Source organism: Oncorhynchus clarkii, chromosome 9, assembly GCF_045791955.1.
Source record: "Oncorhynchus clarkii lewisi isolate Uvic-CL-2024 chromosome 9, UVic_Ocla_1.0, whole genome shotgun sequence".
In the NCBI taxonomy this organism is placed as follows: Eukaryota; Metazoa; Chordata; class Actinopteri; order Salmoniformes; family Salmonidae; genus Oncorhynchus; species Oncorhynchus clarkii.
The window spans coordinates 74,062,411-74,085,418 of NC_092155.1; the positions used below are offsets into that span (position 1 = coordinate 74,062,411).

Sequence of the window (23,008 nt, forward strand, 5' to 3'; positions counted from 1 at the left end):
GAAACCAGTGAATTGAGTCATAGATATTAGAGGAAGGAAGGTTCGTCACTGAAGTTTGTCGACTTGTTCAACAGAGGACATAGTGATCAATAGTGTGAATCACGTTTTATTGTCTTGCATCTGTCTTTAATATGTCATGAGTAAACCGATTAGCCTACCTACTTCATAACTGACTAACTGTCAAGAACTGGAAAGAGTAGATATGGGACAGAACTGTTAGAGGCTGGTTATAAAACACTCTAATCTTCTGATATGAATGAGATAGGACAATTTCATCAAATACATTTGCCTTGCTGTATGTAGAAATAGCGCCCCCTTGTGATGAAGAGCTGCCTATCCCCTTGACATTATTTAGTGTGGTAACACAGCACACCTAATCACCATTGTGATCAGGGACATTTCCAATTTAAATTCAGTCATATCAGGCATTTAAATCCCATGAAAAATCCTAAATTCTAGTCAAATTGAATGTGTTTATCTCCTAGATTGGCTGAATTGAAATTATTATTAAGAGTTGAATAGATGCCATGCAATTGAATGTCTGTTCACATCACAGCTGTTCATAACGGTTGTCCCCAGCTGCTCCTAGTGGGATGATTGAATAGAACAGCCAAGTGGTCTGAGGCAGTCGGCAGATAACGAGGGTTTTCAAGTGCAACTTTATTAATGGTCGTTTTGGGAAACAGCTCGGAGATTTAACGATGCATCTATGAAGGTTCTAAGGATGAACTTAGCCTTAAGATGCTTTTGGGAAACTGGGCCCTGGACAATAAATTATGTGAGACAAAAACATCTTTTATTTTTTTTATTTTTTTTACCAAATTTGAAGCGCAAATGTAATTTTTGAAAGACACAAAACTTTTTATAATCACCATCCAGTGTAAAAAAACATGTAAATTAAAAACATAATACTGTGTTTTAAGTGAAAAGTAGGCATTGGCCTGAAGCCAAAAAGTAAAGGAAATTCACATGAGCGCTAAAATGCGTACCATGCTCTACCAAGGTTTTCCAGCACACAGCTTTGACCTACTACAGTAGCTATGTTGGTCTATTGTACTTCAAACGATGTGTATGCAAGTTGCTATGGATTCAAACTTTCTAAAACAGCCTAATTCATACTCTTCAGAGGGGGAAATCTGTCCTTTGGTCTGATGAGTCCAAATTTGAGATTTTTGTTTCCAACCGCCATGTCTTTATGGGAAAAAATTTGAACGGATGGTGAACGGATGATGAACGGATGATCTCCGCATGTGTGGTTCCCACCGTGAAGCATGGAGGAGGAGGTGTGATGGTGTGGGGGTGCTTTGCTGGTGGCACTGTCAGTGATTTATTTAGAATTCAAGGCACACTTAACCAGCATGGCTACCACAGCATTCTGCAGGGATACACCATCCCATCTGGTTTGCACTTAGTGGGACTATCATTTGTTTTTCAACAGGACAATAACCCAACACACCTCCAGGCTTTGTAAGGGCTATTTGACCAAGAAGGAGAGTGATGCAGTGCTGCATCAGATGACCTGGCCTCCACAGGCTTCTAATAGTAAAGTTTGACCAGCTGGAGAGGAGGGCATTACAGTAGTCTAGCCTAGATGAAACAAATGCATGGGCCAGTTTCTCGGCATCTGGGGCGACAGGTAGCCTAGTGGTTAGAGCATTGGGCCAGTAACCGAAAGGTTGCTAGATAGAATCCCCGAGCTGACAAGGTAAAAATCTATCGTTCTGCCCCTGAACAAGGCATTTAATCCACTGTTCCTAGGTTGTCATTGTAAATTGCCTAGTTAAATAGAAGTGGATTTTTTTGGGGGCTGAGAGATGAAGTGTGTAATTCTGGAAATGTTCCTGAGATGGAAATATGCTGTTTTGGATGTGCTCTTTATGTGGTTGTCAAAAGTTAGGCCGGGGTCAAAGGTAACACCAAGGTTTTTAACAACCATGTTTGGTGTAATGAGGCAACCATCAATGTTGAGTGTGAGGTCTGACACTTTGTTTGTAAGTTTCTTGTGGCCAGGTTGCATAATTTCCATCTTATCAGAATGTAAAAGCAAGAAGTTTGGTTGGCATCCAGTGTTTAACATCTTTGATGCAAGTCACAAGGTGGGCTGACTGTAAAACATTGTCTGGTTTAAAAGATAAATACAATTGGGTATCATCAGCGTAGCAACAAAAGTGCATGTTGTGCTTACTTAAAGGCATTACCAAAATGTAGAATGTGCAAGGAAAATAAAAGGGGTCCAAGCACAGAACCTTGGGAAACGCCACTTTAAACTTTGGAGCGTTCAGATGAATTGTTGCCCTCCTGAACAAATTGATACCGCTCAGAGAGGTATGATTTGAACCAGTTGCGAACCTGTCCTCGTAGATCAACCAAGTCTTCTAGTTTCACTCTATTTGAAACCCATTATGCTGCTATGCAGGGTGGCTGGTGACAAGGTGGCTACTTTAAAGAATCTCAAATATTTGTTTAACACTTTTTTGGTTACTACATGATTCCATATGCTTTTTCATAGTTTTGATGTCTTCACTATTATTATACAATGTAGAAAATAGTACAAATAAAGAAAAACCCTGGAAGGAGTAGGTGTGTCCAAACTTTTGACTGGTACTGTATATTCCCCATGTACCTTTTGTATGGATGTATTCTTGTTAATACAAACGAATACAATTAGGTGGACGTGTCACTTTAAGAACGTCGGTGAACACGTGTGCAGCGCTCTTCACTTGGAGAAAAAAAAAGTTTGACATAAGTTTCTGAAATTACCAAGCAAGTCATCCAATTTCTCCCCCCCTACCAACAATTGTCTAAAGAGAAAGTACTGCATACTGTCCGAGAAAATTAACTTGCGACAGTGGGACAATGGACGGGATATCCCAGGTAAAAACAGCGTTAGAAAAAAGTGTTTATGTTTGCTAAATAACATTTTCTATTGCGCAAAAGAATTGCGTGGTATTTCTATTTGTGTATTTGGTTGCATGCCTATCCTCGAATGACAACTCCACTTTGTCTACTTAGTCAGCTAATAAACTGTTTACATTTTTTGTCTCTTGAATATCAAAATAACATTCAGACTTCAGGATTTACTTTGGACTTGGGACCCCTGAAAGAGCCCTTGGCATTTATTAGAGTGCTCGAATGGGTAAGTTTTGTTTTTCTAGATACTTATTATGCTATGTAGCCCAAATGTACTCTTAAGGACCTTAACTAGACGATTACTCCTTATAAGGACCAATGATGGGTAGTCGGTCTTTGTAAATAAGAACGTGATCTTAAACTGACTTGCCTAGTTAAATAAAGGTGTGTATCAATTGAACGTTAAGTGTTTTTATATAGTTCCTTGCTGATATGAAAGATAAGGTTTTTAGGCAAGAAAAACCGTACCGCAAGCAGTACGTGTTAATGTTCAGTCTCAGTTTCTAGCTCTTAAAACACCCCCGTACAGAAGATTTAGTCCAATTACCCTTATGTGTAATGTAATTGATCAAGGGCTCACTATCATCTGGCATGTTATGGGGAGAACTTCAATGCCTTGAAATTCATGTTTTTTTTGCATAAATATATAGTGGTAGTCTGCTTTAATCGGACTGTAATACACAATTAATTGGTAAATGCAGCGTGAAAATAAGACTGTAAAATCGTGTAAATGTTCTTTATACGTCAGATGGTCGAATACAGTTACATTTGAAATGACTCTACTGGTTGTCTGTGGCGTTTTGTCCAGATGGCTGAAATTTGAGACAAAATATCCAAAGGAAAGCATTATGTTTACCCAACTTTTTTTTTTTTAGAGTGCTGGTATGGATGTTGAAATTTCTTTCACTTCCAACATGTTTCAAACCAAGTAAACACCTGCTGACTTCAGTTTGTATCACTACGGTATGGTTAGTATGTGTGCATTGTGTGCATGTACTTACGTCTAGTGCACATACCTTCAGTCACGAGCAAACGTGTGCACGCGATGCACTAACTTAAAATCAGCAGGTATTCACATGGTCAAGGTTAGAGAAATGTCAACTTCAATGCCGGCACTCGAACAAGTTGGGCAAACAATACTTTCCTGTGGATATTTTGTCTCAAATGAAATATTAAAATGCCTAGATGATTGGTAGAGTAAGTTCAAATGTAATTCAACTCATCATTCTGGTTTGTAAGGAACATTTGCATGACTTTGCAAGTCATTTGATTCAGGATGTGTGTATTACAGCCTGATTAAGCAGACTAATGCAGACGGTGCCTTTTTAAATAAAAATAAATTTAATAAAAACATGTCACCAGCCGCCCTGCATAGCAGCAGAATGGGTTTCAAATGAATTGAAACTAGCTGGTGTTGGGGCGTACTGTAGGCCCGTGGTGTTGGGGCGTACTGCAGGCCCGTGGTGTTGGGGCGTACTGCAGGCCCGTGGTGTTGGGGCGTACTGTAGGCCTGTGGTGTTGGGGCGTACTGCAGGCCCGTGGTGTTGGGGCGTACTGCAGGCCCGTGGTGTTGGGGCGTACTGCAGGCCCGTGGTGTTGGGGCGTACTGCAGGCCCGTGGTGTTGGGGCGTACTGCAGGCCCGTGGTGTTGGGGCGTACTGCAGGCCCGTGGTGTTGGGGCGTACTGCAGGCCCGTGGTGTTGGGGCGTACTGTAGGCCCGTGGTGTTGGGGCGTACTGCAGGCCCGTGGCGAACCAGGGACTCTCTGCACACATCAACAACAGTCACCCACGAAGCATCGTTACCCATCGCTCCACAAAAGGGGAAGGGGGAACTACTACTTCAAGGTCTCAGAGCAAGTGACGTCACTGATTGAAACGCTATTTAGCGCTGCACCGCCGCTAACTAAGCTAGCCGTTTCACATCCGTTACATCAGCTCGGGGATTTGAACTTGCAACAAATACTAGTACAACCCTCTAACCACTAGGCTACGCTGCCGCCCCGAGCTACTACCACTAGTTGTTTTCTCTACTGTTTTTTTTCTTCTTTTCTATAGGCTAGTGATAAATCACTTCCTGTGAGGAAAGGATGCCCTTCTGTAGAGGAAATGTTGTGTGTGTGTGTGTGTGTGTGTGTGTGTGTGTGTGTGTGTGTGTGTGTGTGTGTGTGTGTGTGTGTGTGTGTGTGTGTGTGTGTGTGTGTGTGTGTGTGTGAGAAGCCTGTGAATCATCCACGATGACTCGCTGGGCATGATTTGAGTTCTAGTTGTCTTGTTCAACATTCTACTGTTACCAGACCGTTCAACTCCTGTCACAACACCTTCACACTGCTTTGAACCTGTAAAGCAAACTGCCCTTAGTTATAGCACAGGGTACCCTACTGCCCTACCAAGCGAAAATACACAAACTGCCCTTAGTTATAGCACAGGGTGCCCTACTGCCCTACCAAGCGAAAATACACAAACTGCCCTTAGTTATAGCACAGAAAATGCACAAACTGCCCTTAGTTATAGCACAGGGTGCCCTACTGCCCTACCAAGCGAAAATACACAAACTGCCCTTAGTTATAGCACAGAAAATGCACAAACTGCCCTTAGTTATAGCACAGGGTGCCCTACTGCCCTACCAAGCGAAAATACACAAACTGCCCTTAGTTATAGCACAGGGTGCCCTACTGCCCTACCAAGCAAAAATACAAACTGCAACAAACTGCTCATAGAGTGGAACTGAGGGGTGGGGGGGGATGGCTTTTATTTACATTGGTATCACAGTAACTTTATACAATAACTACTAACATGACCCCCATTTTAATCCAAAACACAACACAATAGAGGCAGGATAGGATACTTGTCCACATGATTGTCCACATGATGTTCTCAATGTAGCAAAAAATGACATTAACACATTTTTGACCAAATTACCAGTTACTGCCTTTTTTTTTTTGCTTGGTAGGCCAGCATAGTCACATGTTCTAATCTGCACTGTTTGAACTGAATGTAATTTCAGGAAGAGGTGTGTGTGTGTGTGTGTGTGTGTGTGTGTGTGTGTATATATATATATATATATATATATATATATATATATATATATATATATATATATATATATATATATATATATATATATATATATATCCAGTTATAAGCTGTCAACTGTTTCTTTAATTTCATTGTGTCATGTCCTAATTTGGCTTTGTCTGTCTGCAGATCTTCTCCATATTTGCCTTCGCTACGGCGTCGGGTTATGCCGGCGCTACGAGCATCAATGTGCAGTGCCAGGGTCGCAGCACCAGCCAAGAAATCACTGCTGTCTTTAACTACCCGTTCAGGTAAGCAGAACAGAAGTCAACGGGTGAATTGTATGGATGTGTGATGTTTCTGTTCAAAGGGGTGGCAGGGTAGCCTAGTGGTTAGAGTGTAGAGGCGGCAGGGTAGCCTAGTGGTTAGAGCGTTGGACTAGTAACCGGAAGGTTGCAAGTTCAAACCCCCGAGCTGACAAGGTACAAATCTGTCATTCTGCCCCTGAACAGGCAGTTAACCCACTGTTCCTAGGCCATCATTGTAAATAAGAGTTTGTTCTTAACTGACTTGCCTGGTTAAATAAAGGTAAAATAAAAATAAACATATATTTTTTTAAAGTGGCTTGTTATAATTTGGTCGTGTTCATCGGGGCACACTGAATCAAAATGTTTTGCAACAAAACATGAAAATCTATATTTTTACTGGACAAGCTCAGCCGAGTATCTCGCTGTTTTTCCTCCGATATAAAACATTTCCTAAACGTACGTAAACCTACCGAACATGACCCTATACTACATGTGACACTCAAAAGATCATGTGTTCTTATTGGACAGTTTCTGGTAGTACATCCCTGTTTCACTTTTTCTCCTTACTGAACACCACCCTCTCTCTCTACATATCTCTGTTCTCACAGGCTGATGGCCCATCCATACATCGTCCCCTCCTGTAACAACGACTCTAGTACTATCCAGCTCTATCTGACCGGCGACCACTCCTCCTCAGCTGAGTTCTACGTCTGTATCGGGGTGTTTGCCTTCCTCTACAGCACCGCCAGCCTGGTGATCTACCTGGGCTACCAGCACGTCTACAGGCAGACCAGCCGCGGCCCCATTGTGGTGAGTTAACTGGGAATTGTTCTGTTCATGCTCTTTGTAGTGTTCAATGGAAGGTGTTGATGTTAGGCATTGAGCAAAATCCCAGTCTATAGAATGACTTAGAATAGCTGTTGGGTTTTAATTCTGAGTAAAGACTCGACCGACACTATGAAAGCTCAAAGCAAGTTTATTCTTCCCAGAGTGTCAATACAGCTGCATTAGACAAAGACATTTGTTCACACAAGCACTGATATTTAACCCTTTCACCTAGGCTGAGTCTCCTCCTACACATCTGTACAAACACTGATATTTAACCCTTTCTCCTAGGCTGAGTCTCCTCCTACACATCTGTACAAACACTGATATTTAAACCCCTTCTCCTAGGCTGAGTCTCCTCCTACACATCTGTACAAACACTGATATTTAACCCTTTCTCCTAGGCCGAGTCTCCTCCTACACATCTGAACAGCCAATGCATCTCTGTTGCTAGACAGAACCTTAGTGATATATGTTCTTCCTCACTTCATCTAACCAGACCTCTACCCCAAAGTGCTCACTCCTCCCCAACTCAACGCTGTCATGGTGATTGGTACCAGACTGTGTCTCTTCTCCTCGCAGAGGATCCCTGATGGCTAACAATAACATAACCTGACATAATGTAAACTTTATACATTACCCTCTCTCCCTCAGTAACATGAATAAGTTTATTTAATATTCTCAGAACCCAACAAGGTTAAAGAGCTTGAGCAGATAGACACTTGACGTCTGCGTGTGATGTGTACTTAACGAGAGAAAGGGCACTTAACGAGAGAAAGGGCACTTAACGAGAGAAAGGGCACTTAACGAGAGAAAGGGCACTTAACGAGAGAAAGGGCACTTAACGAGAGAAAGGGCACTTAACGAGAGAAAGGGCACTTAACGAGAGAAAGGGCACTTAACGAGAGAAAGGGCACTTAACGAGAGAAAGGGCACTTAACGAGAGAAAGGGCACTTAACAGGTGGTCTGTAAATGAAGAACCAGAACTGGGTAGGGTCAGGGGTGTGTTCCTCTGGAACTGGTTAGGGTCAGGGGTAGAGGTCGACCGATTAATTGGAATGGGCGATTTAAATTAGGGCCGATTTCAAGTTTTCATAACAATTGGAAAGCTGTATTTTTGGACGTCAATTTATAAAATAAATAATAATATATCAATTTTTTAACAACTTTATTTAACGAGGCAAGTCAGTTAAGAACACATTCTTATTTTCAACGACGGCCTAGGAGCGGTGGGTTAACTGCCTGTTCAGGGGCAGAACTACAGATTTTTTACCTTATCAGCTCGGGGGATCCAGTCTTGCAACCTTACGGGTAACTAGTCCAACGCTCTTTTCACCTGCCTCACGAGGAGCCTGCCTGTTACGCAAATGCAGTAAGAAGCCAAGGTAAGTTGCTAGCTAGCATTAAACTTATCTTTATAAAAAACAATCAATCATATTCATGAGTTAAGTACACATGGTTGATGATATTACTAGTTATTATCTTGCGTGTCCTGCGTTGCATATAATCTGACTAAGCATATAAGTATCTAAGTATCTGACTGAGCATCTAAGAATCTGACTGAGCGGTGGTAGGCAGAAGCAGGCATGTAAACATTCATTCAAACAGCACTCATGCGTTTTGTCAGCAGCTCTTTGTTGTGCGTCAAGCATTGCGCTGTTTATGACTTCAAGCCTATCAACTCCCGAGATGAGGCTGGTGTAACCGAAGTGAAATTGCTAGCTAGTTAGCGCACGCTAATAGCGTTTCAAACGTCACTCGCTCTGAGCCTTCTAGTAGTTGTTCCCCTTGCTCTGCATGGGTAACGCTACTTCGAGGGTGGCTGTTGTCGTTGTGTTGCTGGTTCGAGCCCAGGGAGGAGCGAGGAGAGGGACGGAAGCTATACTGTTACACTGGCAATACTAAAGTGCCTATAAGAACATCCAATAGTCAAAGGTTAATGAAATACAAATGGTATAGAGGGAAATAGTCCTATAATTCCTATAATAACTACAACCTAAAACTTCTTACCTGGGAATATTGAAGACTCATGTTACTGTAAAAGGAACCACCAGCTTTCATATGTTCTCATGTTCTGAGCAAGGAACTGAAACTTTAGCTTTCTTACATGGCACATATTGCACTTTTACTTTGTTCTCCAACACTTTGTTTTTGCATTATTTAAACCAAATTGAACATGCTTCATTATTTATTTGAGGCTAAATTGATTTTATTGATATATTATATTAAGTTACAACAATACTGAATGAACACTTATTTTATCTGTCATCATTACAAATAAATGTAAAAATCGGCCGATTTAATTGGTATCGGATTTTTTTGGTCCTCCAATAATCTGTATCGGTATAAGCGTTGAAAAATCATAAACGGTCGACCTCTAGTCAGGTGTGTGTTCCTCTGGAAGGATCAGGGGTGTGTTCCTCATGAAGTCAACTCTAGCAATAATGAAGCCACTAGTCATGTTCAATGACAGTTTCTTGGAATATTTTGGTTGCTTGTGGACCAACGGATCTGGGTCAAGTACGTTGTCAGATATTTGAGGTGCACTTGATTTCGTTTTTCCCAGTACAATGGAACCAATGTATTAGTTCCAAAAGTGCAAAATCGAAGCTGAATCAAGCAAACAGCAAATACTTTCAAATCTTTGACGTTCACTAATTCAAGTTTCACACAATCGGATGCATAACAATTCAAATCAAAAAGCGTGCTGGGATGCAGGTGTTACCAACATGTGAGGTTGTTTATATGGGTGGTGGGATGCAGGTGTTACAACGTGAGGTTGTTTATATGGGTGGTGGGATGCAGGTGTTACAACGTGAGGTTGTTTATATGGGTGGTGGGATGCAGGTGTTACCAACACGTGAGGTTGTTTATATGGGTGCTGGGATGCAGGTGTTACAACGTGAGGTTGTTTATATGGGTGGTGGGATGCAGGTGTTACAACGTGAGGTTGTTTATATGGGTGCTGGGATGCAGGTGTTACAACGTGAGGTTGTTTATATGGGTGGTGGGATGCAGGTGTTACAACGTGAGGTTGTTTATATGGGTGCTGGGATGCAGGTGTTACAACGTGAGGTTGTTTATATGGGTGGTGGGATGCAGGTGTTACAACGTGAGGTTGTTTATATGGGTGGTGGGATGCAGGTGTTACCAACACGTGAGGTTGTTTATATGGGTGGTGGGATGCAGGTGTTACAACGTGAGGTTGTTTATATGGGTGCTGGGATGCAGGTGTTACAACGTGAGGTTGTTTATATGGGTGGTGGGATGCAGGTGTTACAACGTGAGGTTGTTTATATGGGTGGTGGGATGCAGGTGTTACAACGTGAGGTTGTTTATATGGGTGGTGGGATGCAGGTGTTACAACGTGAGGTTGTTTATATGGGTGGTGGGATGCAGGTGTTACAACGTGAGGTTGTTTATATGGGTGGTGGGATGCAGGTGTTACAACGTGAGGTTGTTTATATGGGTGCTGGGATGCAGGTGTTACAACGTGAGGTTGTTTATATGGGTGCTGGGATGCAGGTGTTACAACGTGAGGTTGTTTATATGGGTGGTGGGATGCAGGTGTTACAACGTGAGGTTGTTTATATGGGTGGTGGGATGCAGGTGTTACAACGTGAGGTTGTTTATATGGGTGCTGGGATGCAGGTGTTACAACGTGAGGTTGTTTATATGGGTGCTGGGATGCAGGTGTTACAACGTGAGGTTGTTTATATGGGTGCTGGGATGCAGGTGTTACAACGTGAGGTTGTTTATATGGGTGGTGGGATGCAGGTGTTACAACGTGAGGTTGTTTATATGGGTGGTGGGATGCAGGTGTTACCAACACGTGAGGTTGTTTATATGGGTGCTGGGATGCAGGTGTTACAACGTGAGGTTGTTTATATGGGTGGTGGGATGCAGGTGTTACCACGTGAGGTTGTTTATATGGGTGCTGGGATGCAGGTGTTACAACGTGAGGTTGTTTATATGGGTGGTGGGATGCAGGTGTTACAACGTGAGGTTGTTTATATGGGTGGTGGGATGCAGGTGTTACCAACACGTGAGGTTGTTTATATGGGTGGTGGGATGCAGGTGTTACAACGTGAGGTTGTTTATATGGGTGCTGGGATGCAGGTGTTACAACGTGAGGTTGTTTATATGGGTGCTGGGATGCAGGTGTTACAACGTGAGGTTGTTTATATGGGTGCTGGGATGCAGGTGTTACAACGTGAGGTTGTTTATATGGGTGGTGGGATGCAGGTGTTACAACGTGAGGTTGTTTATATGGGTGCTGGGATGCAGGTGTTACAACGTGAGGTTGTTTATATGGGTGCTGGGATGCAGGTGTTACAACGTGAGGTTGTTTATATGGGTGGTGGGATGCAGGTGTTACAACGTGAGGTTGTTTATATGGGTGGTGGGATGCAGGTGTTACAACGTGAGGTTGTTTATATGGGTGGTGGGATGCAGGTGTTACAACGTGAGGTTGTTTATATGGGTGCTGGGATGCAGGTGTTACAACGTGAGGTTGTTTATATGGGTGCTGGGATGCAGGTGTTACAACGTGAGGTTGTTTATATGGGTGCTGGGATGCAGGTGTTACAACGTGAGGTTGTTTATATGGGTGGTGGGATGCAGGTGTTACAACGTGAGGTTGTTTATATGGGTGGTGGGATGCAGGTGTTACCAACACGTGAGGTTGTTTATATGGGTGCTGGGATGCAGGTGTTACAACGTGAGGTTGTTTATATGGGTGGTGGGATGCAGGTGTTACCACGTGAGGTTGTTTATATGGGTGCTGGGATGCAGGTGTTACAACGTGAGGTTGTTTATATGGGTGGTGGGATGCAGGTGTTACAACGTGAGGTTGTTTATATGGGTGGTGGGATGCAGGTGTTACAACGTGAGGTTGTTTATATGGGTGGTGGGATGCAGGTGTTACCAACGTGAGGTTGTTTATATGGGTGGTGGGATGCAGGTGTTACAACGTGAGGTTGTTTATATGGGTGGTGGGATGCAGGTGTTACAACGTGAGGTTGTTTATATGGGTGCTGGGATGCAGGTGTTACAACGTGAGGTTGTTTATATGGGTGCTGGGATGCAGGTGTTACAACGTGAGGTTGTTTATATGGGTGCTGGGATGCAGGTGTTACAACGTGAGGTTGTTTATATGGGTGGTGGGATGCAGGTGTTACAACGTGAGGTTGTTTATATGGGTGGTGGGATGCAGGTGTTACAACGTGAGGTTGTTTATATGGGTGGTGGGATGCAGGTGTTACAACGTGAGGTTGTTTATATGGGTGGTGGGATGCAGGTGTTACAACGTGAGGTTGTTTATATGGGTGGTGGGATGCAGGTGTTACAACGTGAGGTTGTTTATATGGGTGGTGGGATGCAGGTGTTACAACGTGAGGTTGTTTATATGGGTGGTGGGATGCAGGTGTTACAACGTGAGGTTGTTTATATGGGTGCTGGGATGCAGGTGTTACAACGTGAGGTTGTTTATATGGGTGCTGGGATGCAGGTGTTACAACGTGAGGTTGTTTATATGGGTGCTGGGATGCAGGTGTTACAACGTGAGGTTGTTTATATGGGTGGTGGGATGCAGGTGTTACAACGTGAGGTTGTTTATATGGGTGGTGGGATGCAGGTGTTACAACGTGAGGTTGTTTATATGGGTGCTGGGATGCAGGTGTTACAACGTGAGGTTGTTTATATGGGTGGTGGGATGCAGGTGTTACAACGTGAGGTTGTTTATATGGGTGGTGGGATGCAGGTGTTACAACGTGAGGTTGTTTATATGGGTGGTGGGATGCAGGTGGGTTATGCAGGTGTTACAACGTGAGGTTGTTTATATGGGTGGTGGGATGCAGGTGTTACCAAACGTGAGGTTGTTTATATGGGTGGTGGGATGCAGGTGTTACAACGTGAGGTTGTTTATATGGGTGCTGGGATGCAGGTGTTACAACGTGAGGTTGTTTATATGGGTGGTGGGATGCAGGTGTTACAACGTGAGGTTGTTTATATGGGTGCTGGGATGCAGGTGTTACAACGTGAGGTTGTTTATATGGGTGGTGGGATGCAGGTGTTACAACGTGAGGTTGTTTATATGGGTGGTGGGATGCATGCAGGTGTTACAACGTGAGGTTGTTTATATGGGTGCTGGGATGCAGGTGTTACAACGTGAGGTTGTTTATATGGGTGCTGGGATGCAGGTGTTACAACGTGAGGTTGTTTATATGGGTGCTGGGATGCAGGTGTTACAACGTGAGGTTGTTTATATGGGTGCTGGGATGCAGGTGTTACAACGTGAGGTTGTTTATATGGGTGCTGGGATGCAGGTGTTACAACGTGAGGTTGTTTATATGGGTGGTGGGATGCAGGTGTTACAACGTGAGGTTGTTTATATGGGTGGTGGGATGCAGGTGTTACAACGTGAGGTTGTTTATATGGGTGGTGGGATGCAGGTGTTACAACGTGAGGTTGTTTATATGGGTGGTGGGATGCAGGTGTTACAACGTGAGGTTGTTTATATGGGTGGTGGGATGCAGGTGTTACAACGTGAGGTTGTTTATATGGGTGGTGGGATGCAGGTGTTACAACGTGAGGTTGTTTATATGGGTGGTGGGATGCAGGTGTTACAACGTGAGGTTGTTTATATGGGTGGTGGGATGCAGGTGTTACAACGTGAGGTTGTTTATATGGGTGCTGGGATGCAGGTGTTACAACGTGAGGTTGTTTATATGGGTGGTGGGATGCAGGTGTTACAACGTGAGGTTGTTTATATGGGTGCTGGGATGCAGGTGTTACAACGTGAGGTTGTTTATATGGGTGCTGGGATGCAGGTGTTACAACGTGAGGTTGTTTATATGGGTGCTGGGATGCAGGTGTTACAACGTGAGGTTGTTTATATGGGTGGTGGGATGCAGGTGTTACCACACGTGAGGTTGTTTATATGGGTGCTGGGATGCAGGTGTTACAACGTGAGGTTGTTTATATGGGTGGTGGGATGCAGGTGTTACAACGTGAGGTTGTTTATATGGGTGCTGGGATGCAGGTGTTACAACGTGAGGTTGTTTATATGGGTGCTGGGATGCAGGTGTTACAACGTGAGGTTGTTTATATGGGTGGTGGGATGCAGGTGTTACAACGTGAGGTTGTTTATATGGGTGGTGGGATGCAGGTGTTACAACGTGAGGTTGTTTATATGGGTGGTGGGATGCAGGTGTTACAACGTGAGGTTGTTTATATGGGTGCTGGGATGCAGGTGTTACAACGTGAGGTTGTTTATATGGGTGCTGGGATGCAGGTGTTACAACGTGAGGTTGTTTATATGGGTGGTGGGATGCAGGTGTTACAACGTGAGGTTGTTTATATGGGTGGTGGGATGCAGGTGTTACAACGTGAGGTTGTTTATATGGGTGGTGGGATGCAGGTGTTACAACGTGAGGTTGTTTATATGGGTGGTGGGATGCAGGTGTTACAACGTGAGGTTGTTTATATGGGTGCTGGGATGCAGGTGTTACAACGTGAGGTTGTTTATATGGGTGCTGGGATGCAGGTGTTACCAACGTGAGGTTGTTTATATGGGTGGTGGGATGCAGGTGTTACAACGTGAGGTTGTTTATATGGGTGCTGGGATGCAGGTGTTACCAACACGTGAGGTTGTTTATATGGGTGGTGGGATGCAGGTGTTACAACGTGAGGTTGTTTATATGGGTGGTGGGATGCAGGTGTTACCAACACGTGAGGTTGTTTATATGGGTGCTGGGATGCAGGTGTTACAACGTGAGGTTGTTTATATGGGTGGTGGGATGCAGGTGTTACAACGTGAGGTTGTTTATATGGGTGGTGGGATGCAGGTGTTACAACGTGAGGTTGTTTATATGGGTGGTGGGATGCAGGTGTTACAACGTGAGGTTGTTTATATGGGTGGTGGGATGCAGGTGTTACAACGTGAGGTTGTTTATATGGGTGCTGGGATGCAGGTGTTACAACGTGAGGTTGTTTATATGGGTGGTGGGATGCAGGTGTTACAACGTGAGGTTGTTTATATGGGTGCTGGGATGCAGGTGTTACAACGTGAGGTTGTTTATATGGGTGCTGGGATGCAGGTGTTACAACGTGAGGTTGTTTATATGGGTGCTGGGATGCAGGTGTTACAACGTGAGGTTGTTTATATGGGTGCTGGGATGCAGGTGTTACAACGTGAGGTTGTTTATATGGGTGGTGGGATGCAGGTGTTACAACGTGAGGTTGTTTATATGGGTGGTGGGATGCAGGTGTTACAACGTGAGGTTGTTTATATGGGTGGTGGGATGCAGGTGTTACAACGTGAGGTTGTTTATATGGGTGGTGGGATGCAGGTGTTACAACGTGAGGTTGTTTATATGGGTGGTGGGATGCAGGTGTTACAACGTGAGGTTGTTTATATGGGTGGTGGGATGCAGGTGTTACAACGTGAGGTTGTTTATATGGGTTGTGGGATGCAGGTGTTACAACGTGAGGTTGTTTATATGGGTGGTGGGATGCAGGTGTTACAACGTGAGGTTGTTTATATGGGTGGTGGGATGCAGGTGTTACAACGTGAGGTTGTTTATATGGGTGCTGGGATGCAGGTGTTACAACGTGAGGTTGTTTATATGGGTGGTGGGATGCAGGTGTTACAACGTGAGGTTGTTTATATGGGTGCTGGGATGCAGGTGTTACAACGTGAGGTTGTTTATATGGGTGGTGGGATGCAGGTGTTACCAACACGTGAGGTTGTTTATATGGGTGGTGGGATGCAGGTGTTACAACGTGAGGTTGTTTATATGGGTGCTGGGATGCAGGTGTTACAACGTGAGGTTGTTTATATGGGTGGTGGGATGCAGGTGTTACAACGTGAGGTTGTTTATATGGGTGCTGGGATGCAGGTGTTACAACGTGAGGTTGTTTATATGGGTGCTGGGATGCAGGTGTTACAACGTGAGGTTGTTTATATGGGTGGTGGGATGCAGGTGTTACAACGTGAGGTTGTTTATATGGGTGGTGGGATGCAGGTGTTACAACGTGAGGTTGTTTATATGGGTGGTGGGATGCAGGTGTTACAACGTGAGGTTGTTTATATGGGTGCTGGGATGCAGGTGTTACAACGTGAGGTTGTTTATATGGGTGCTGGGATGCAGGTGTTACAACGTGAGGTTGTTTATATGGGTGGTGGGATGCAGGTGTTACAACGTGAGGTTGTTTATATGGGTGGTGGGATGCAGGTGTTACAACGTGAGGTTGTTTATATGGGTGGTGGGATGCAGGTGTTACAACGTGAGGTTGTTTATATGGGTGGTGGGATGCAGGTGTTACAACGTGAGGTTGTTTATATGGGTGCTGGGATGCAGGTGTTACAACGTGAGGTTGTTTATATGGGTGCTGGGATGCAGGTGTTACCAACGTGAGGTTGTTTATATGGGTGGTGGGATGCAGGTGTTACAACGTGAGGTTGTTTATATGGGTGCTGGGATGCAGGTGTTACCAACACGTGAGGTTGTTTATATGGGTGGTGGGATGCAGGTGTTACAACGTGAGGTTGTTTATATGGGTGGTGGGATGCAGGTGTTACAACACGTGAGGTTGTTTATATGGGTGCTGGGATGCAGGTGTTACAACGTGAGGTTGTTTATATGGGTGGTGGGATGCAGGTGTTACAACGTGAGGTTGTTTATATGGGTGGTGGGATGCAGGTGTTACAACGTGAGGTTGTTTATATGGGTGGTGGGATGCAGGTGTTACAACGTGAGGTTGTTTATATGGGTGGTGGGATGCAGGTGTTACAACGTGAGGTTGTTTATATGGGTGGTGGGATGCAGGTGTTACAACGTGAGGTTGTTTATATGGGTGCTGGGATGCAGGTGTTACAACGTGAGGTTGTTTATATGGGTGGTGGGATGCAGGTGTTACAACGTGAGGTTGTTTATATGGGTGCTGGGATGCAGGTGTTACAACGTGAGGTTGTTTATATGGGTGGTGGGATGCAGGTGTTACAACGTGAGGTTGTTTATATGGGTGCTGGGATGCAGGTGTTACAACGTGAGGTTGTTTATATGGGTGGTGGGATGCAGGTGTTACAACGTGAGGTTGTTTATATGGGTGGTGGGATGCAGGTGTTACAACGTGAGGTTGTTTATATGGGTGGTGGGATGCAGGTGTTACAACGTGAGGTTGTTTATATGGGTGGTGGGATGCAGGTGTTACAACGTGAGGTTGTTTATATGGGTGGTGGGATGCAGGTGTTACAACGTGAGGTTGTTTATATGGGTGGTGGGATGCAGGTGTTACAACGTGAGGTTGTTTATATGGGTGGTGGGATGCAGGTGTTACAACGTGAGGTTGTTTATATGGGTGCTGGGATGCAGGTGTTACAACGTGAGGTTGTTTATATGGGTGGTGGGATGCAGGTGTTACAACGTGAGGTTGTTTATATGGGTGGTGGGATGCAGGTGTTACAACGTGAGGTTGTTTATATGGGTGGTGGGATGCAGGTGTTACAACGTGAGGTTGTTTATATGGGTGGTGGGATGCAGGTGTTACAACGTGAGGTTGTTTATATGGGTGGTGGGATGCAGGTGTTACAACGTGAGGTTGTTTATATGGGTGCTGGGATGCAGGTGTTACAACGTGAGGTTGTTTATATGGGTGCTGGGATGCAGGTGTTACAACGTGAGGTTGTTTATATGGGTGCTGGGATGCAGGTGTTACAACGTGAGGTTGTTTATATGGGTGCTGGGATGCAGGTGTTACAACGTGAGGTTGTTTATATGGGTGCTGGGATGCAGGTGTTACCAACACGTGAGGTTGTTTATATGGGTGGTGGGATGCAGGTGTTACAACGTGAGGTTGTTTATATGGGTGCTGGGATGCAGGTGTTACAACGTGAGGTTGTTTATATGGGTGGTGGGATGCAGGTGTTACAACGTGAGGTTGTTTATATGGGTGCTGGGATGCAGGTGTTACAACGTGAGGTTGTTTATATGGGTGCTGGGATGCAGGTGTTACAACGTGAGGTTGTTTATATGGGTGCTGGGATGCAGGTGTTACCAACACGTGAGGTTGTTTATATGGGTGCTGGGATGCAGGTGTTACAACGTGAGGTTGTTTATATGGGTGCTGGGATGCAGGTGTTACAACGTGAGGTTGTTTATATGGGTGCTGGGATGCAGGTGTTACAACGTGAGGTTGTTTATATGGGTGGTGGGATGCAGGTGTTACAACGTGAGGTTGTTTATATGGGTGGTGGGATGCAGGTGTTACCAACACGTGAGGTTGTTTATATGGGTGCTGGGATGCAGGTGTTACAACGTGAGGTTGTTTATATGGGTGGTGGGATGCAGGTGTTACAACGTGAGGTTGTTTATATGGGTGGTGGGATGCAGGTGTTACAACGTGAGGTTGTTTATATGGGTGCTGGGATGCAGGTGTTACCAACACGTGAGGTTGTTTATATGGGTGGTGGGATGCAGGTGTTACAACGTGAGGTTGTTTATATGGGTGCTGGGATGCAGGTGTTACAACGTGAGGTTGTTTATATGGGTGGTGGGATGCAGGTGTTACCAACACGTGAGGTTGTTTATATGGGTGGTGGGATGCAGGTGTTACAACGTGAGGTTGTTTATATGGGTGCTGGGATGCAGGTGTTACCAACACGTGAGGTTGTTTATATGGGTGGTGGGATGCAGGTGTTACAACGTGAGGTTGTTTATATGGGTGCTGGGATGCAGGTGTTACCACGTGAGGTTGTTTATATGGGTGGTGGGATGCAGGTGTTACCAACACGTGAGGTTGTTTATATGGGTGGTGGGATGCAGGTGTTACAACGTGAGGTTGTTTATATGGGTGCTGGGATGCAGGTGTTACCACGTGAGGTTGTTTATATGGGTGGTGGGATGCAGGTGTTACAACGTGAGGTTGTTTATATGGGTGGTGGGATGCAGGTGTTACAACGTGAGGTTGTTTATATGGGTGCTGGGATGCAGGTGTTACAACGTGAGGTTGTTTATATGGGTGCTGGGATGCAGGTGTTACAACGTGAGGTTGTTTATATGGGTGCTGGGATGCAGGTGTTACAACGTGAGGTTGTTTATATGGGTGGTGGGATGCAGGTGTTACAACGTGAGGTTGTTTATATGGGTGCTGGGATGCAGGTGTTACCAACACGTGAGGTTGTTTATATGGGTGGTGGGATGCAGGTGTTACAACGTGAGGTTGTTTATATGGGTGCTGGGATGCAGGTGTTACCAACACGTGAGGTTGTTTATATGGGTGCTGGGATGCAGGTGTTACAACGTGAGGTTGTTTATATGGGTGCTGGGATGCAGGTGTTACAACGTGAGGTTGTTTATATGGGTGCTGGGATGCAGGTGTTACAACGTGAGGTTGTTTATATGGGTGGTGGGATGCAGGTGTTACAACGTGAGGTTGTTTATATGGGTGGTGGGATGCAGGTGTTACAACGTGAGGTTGTTTATATGGGTGCTGGGATGCAGGTGTTACAACGTGAGGTTGTTTATATGGGTGCTGGGATGCAGGTGTTACAACGTGAGGTTGTTTATATGGGTGCTGGGATGCAGGTGTTACCAACACGTGAGGTTGTTTATATGGGCTCTTTCCATACTGTTTGTTTGTATGCGTGTTTGTCTGATTTTATGTTCCAACTTTCCTCTTGAACCTGCATTTTATATACTTTTATTTACAATGTCTCGTGTCCTTTCAACAGGACCTGCTGTTGACAGCAGCTTTTACCTTCCTGTGGCTGGTGTCCTCCTCTGCCTGGGGTAAAGGCCTGACTGATGTGAAGTGGGCTACCAGCCCCTCTAACCTGGTAGGCTTAATCTCCACCTGCAAGGACGTCGGTAACAAGTGCACACCAGGAGCAGTGCCTCACATGGGGCGACTCAACTCCTCTGTGGTAGGCTATATTACCTGTAGTGTTGTTAATGGTGGCTACTTATAGTGCCCTCCTGAATTATTGGCACCCTAGATGAATATGAACAAAAGGGGGGGGGGTATTTGTTGATCAGCTTGATCTTACACTCAAAATATCATATGAATCTAACATTTTAATTGCGTTAAAATTATTCAAACATGTTATGTCATCAACAAATGTTTAAAAGATACAGTGAAATAATCTGTGCAAACAACTGTTGGAAAAATGACTTGTCATGCAATAACACAATTATTTTTGGATTTTTTTATTTTATTTGGTACCCAGGGAGCCAATAATACTCCTGAATTATCTGTACATGCTTGGAATCGGGGAAATCACCCTGGGATCTCGACTCAAAAACAAGTTTTACATGTCAACCTGAGCTTTTGCTTGAGAACCGAATTCCCATTGTGTTTTCCCTCAATTACAACCCTGGCTACAGAATTGAATCCATGTATCTTACACATACCCTCAATTAATTTTCAAGAAATTGTAACGTGGAGCCATTGAGAAATGTGATTGTTCTTTACTAAGAAACATGTTTTTTTTTGTCCTGTCTAAAATATGTGTTTTTGTCCCCCTCTTATGGCAGATCTTTGGATTCCTCAACCTGATATTGTGGGGTGGTAACTGCTGGTTCATCTTTAAGGAGACGCCCTTCCACAAGTCAGCCAACACCCTTGGTGACGCCGAGGAGGGTTTAGGTGTCAAGCCCATGACTTCCTAACTGGGCAGCAGTTCCCTGCTGTCAACGGCTACGTTCCAGACTGCATGCAAAGCAGTTGCACTGCACAAATTAACCAATCTTGGGGGCGAATCTTAACTTTGACTCAAATTTGCACTTAGTCATATGCATCGATGCCTATGGTAGACAATGTGCCTTTTGTGGAAGTGAAGATTTGCCCCTAATGTGATTTCTGACTTGTTAAACACTGGTGTTTTGAGGTGTGTTTTGAGATTTCGTTGTGTGTGCTTTTTTGCTGCCGATCTGTACCCGGGCCTGAAATTCCCTCCAACCAAGTAGTTCCTACATTATACCGTTTCCAAATGCCTTGTAAAGTCGCATGTCTCATTCGGTGCAAAACGCTGCTTAGAAATGTCTTCTAGTAGGTTATTAAGTTGGAAACTGTTTCTTTTCATGCATTGACAGCGCCACATCTATTATTACAAAGTGTTCGAAGTGGTCCATTTTTAAGTTCTCTAAATAGGTACAAAACCGAACCCAGCTATTACGGAAGGGGGAACGCCATACAATTAGGTCAGAACTAGTTTTGGTTCATGCAGGTAATTGTTTAGTTTCACAGTATATCCAACGATCAAATGCATCCCTCCGTTTTATTCAGAGTCAAGACGTGTGAATTTCTTTTGTTGATCAGAAACCTTTTTTATTTTTTTATTTTATGCTGTTACTTTGAGGATGGTTTAGTGTTTTTGTTGTGTGTGTGTATATATAAATAATAAAAGAAGCAGTGCTTATATCAATGTTACAACAAGAATAACAAGCTGTTATTCTCTCACACTGCTTGTTATTTGGCAAATTAAAATAAATATTCACTCCGTTTTTGAAATGGTTTGACATTTCAAGTGATGCCAAAAGCCAGGGATCATCAACTAATGTAGATTCAGCTGCAGGCAGATTGATTTTTATGTCATTATTATTTGTTTTGTGGATGATGAGGGGGGGCAGGAGAACATTAATTACAAATAATTTATAGATTGCAAGAAATCCAAACAGATGTATTTGATTGAAACATTACAAACCTTGCTTACATTTGAATATGATCACATATCTCTCTGATGCGTGGGACTACTTTGAAAAGATGTTCAAAATTAAAAGCACTTGGTGCTGATTCGCTGGTGGTTTTTTTCTTAGTCTTATGTCCAACAATTTAGATCAATTGCTCAGTAAGCTTTGCAGGCCAAATAAGTACTTCCTGCCATAAGCAATCCTACAGTACTTCCTGCCATCAGCAATCCTACAGTACTGCCTGCCATCAGCAATACTACAGTACTTCCTGCCATCAGCAATCCTACAGTACTTCCTGCCATCAGCAATACTACAGTACTTCCTGCCATCAGCAATCCTACAGTACTTCCTGCCATGTCTTTGAAATGTGCCTTTTTGTCCCTCTGTTGTGCAGCATGGTTTGCCATATTGTTTTAACAATGTTGTAAGAAAATAAAGCCATCAAAACTCCTGTTTTTTCACGCTGACCTCCCAGTATTGATGATAAATCCCTTGGTCACCTGACCTCCTGACCTTCCAGTATTGATGATAAATCCCTTGGTCACCTGACCTCCTGACCTCCCAGTATTGATGATAAATCCCTTGGTCACCTGACCTCCCAGTATTGATGATAAATCCCTTGGTCACCTGACCTCCCAGTATTGATGATAAATCCCTTGGTCACCTGACCTCCTGACCTCCCAGTATTGATGATAAATCCCTTGGTCACCTGACCTCCTGACCTCCCAGTATTGATGATAAATCCCTTGGTCACCTGACCTCCCAGTATTGATGATAAATCCCTTGGTCACCTGACCTCCTGACCTCCCAATATTGATGATAAATCCCTTGGTCACCTGACCTCCCAGTATTGATGATAAATCCCTTGGTCACCTGACCTCCTGACCTCCCAGTATTGATGATAAATCCCTTGGTCACCTGACCTCCTGACCTCCCAGTATTGATGATAAATCCCTTGGTCACCTGACCTCCTGACCTCCCAGTATTGATGATAAATCCCTTGGTCACCTGACCTCCTGACCTCCCAGTATTGATGATAAATCCCTTTGTCACCTGACCTCCTGACCTCCCAGTATTGATGATAAATCCCTTGGTCACCTGACCTTCTGACCTCCCAGTATTGATGATAAATCCCTTGGTCACCTGACCTCCCAGTATTGATGATAAATCCCTTGGTCACCTGACCTCCTGACCTCCCAGTATTGATGATAAATCCCTTGGTCACCTGACCTCCTGACCTCCCAGTATTGATGATAA

At 44.2% G+C, this 23,008-nt stretch overlaps 1 protein-coding gene across 2 annotated transcripts; it reads left to right on the forward strand.

The window, feature by feature from the left end:
- The first annotated feature begins 2,703 nt into the window (after positions 1-2,703).
- LOC139416940 (synaptophysin-like protein 2) lies at positions 2,704-22,202 on the forward strand. 2 transcript variants are annotated; one of them, XM_071166126.1, is made up of 6 exons: positions 2,704-2,874; positions 3,059-3,136; positions 6,117-6,238; positions 6,844-7,045; positions 19,795-19,986; positions 20,597-22,202. In XM_071166126.1, the coding sequence occupies exons 1-6, from the start codon at positions 2,857-2,859 to the stop codon at positions 20,729-20,731; spliced, it is 747 nt and encodes a 248-aa protein (XP_071022227.1). In that variant the 5' UTR covers positions 2,704-2,856; the 3' UTR covers positions 20,732-22,202. The 2 variants fall into 2 exon arrangements, with proteins under 2 accessions (XP_071022227.1, XP_071022228.1); XM_071166127.1 differs by having other exon boundaries at positions 2,717-2,874; positions 3,068-3,136.
- The last annotated feature ends 806 nt before the right edge of the window (positions 22,203-23,008 follow it).

What these genes read in the sequence shown, in the direction of transcription:
- LOC139416940 (XM_071166126.1), top strand. An exon ending in TTATTAGAGTGCTCGAATGG is followed by an intron (nt 3,137 to 6,116) that starts GTAAGTTTTGTT and finishes GTCTGTCTGCAG; the next exon opens with ATCTTCTCCATATTTGCCTT. An exon ending in CCAGCCGCGGCCCCATTGTG is followed by an intron (nt 7,046 to 19,794) that starts GTGAGTTAACTG and finishes TCCTTTCAACAG; the next exon opens with GACCTGCTGTTGACAGCAGC.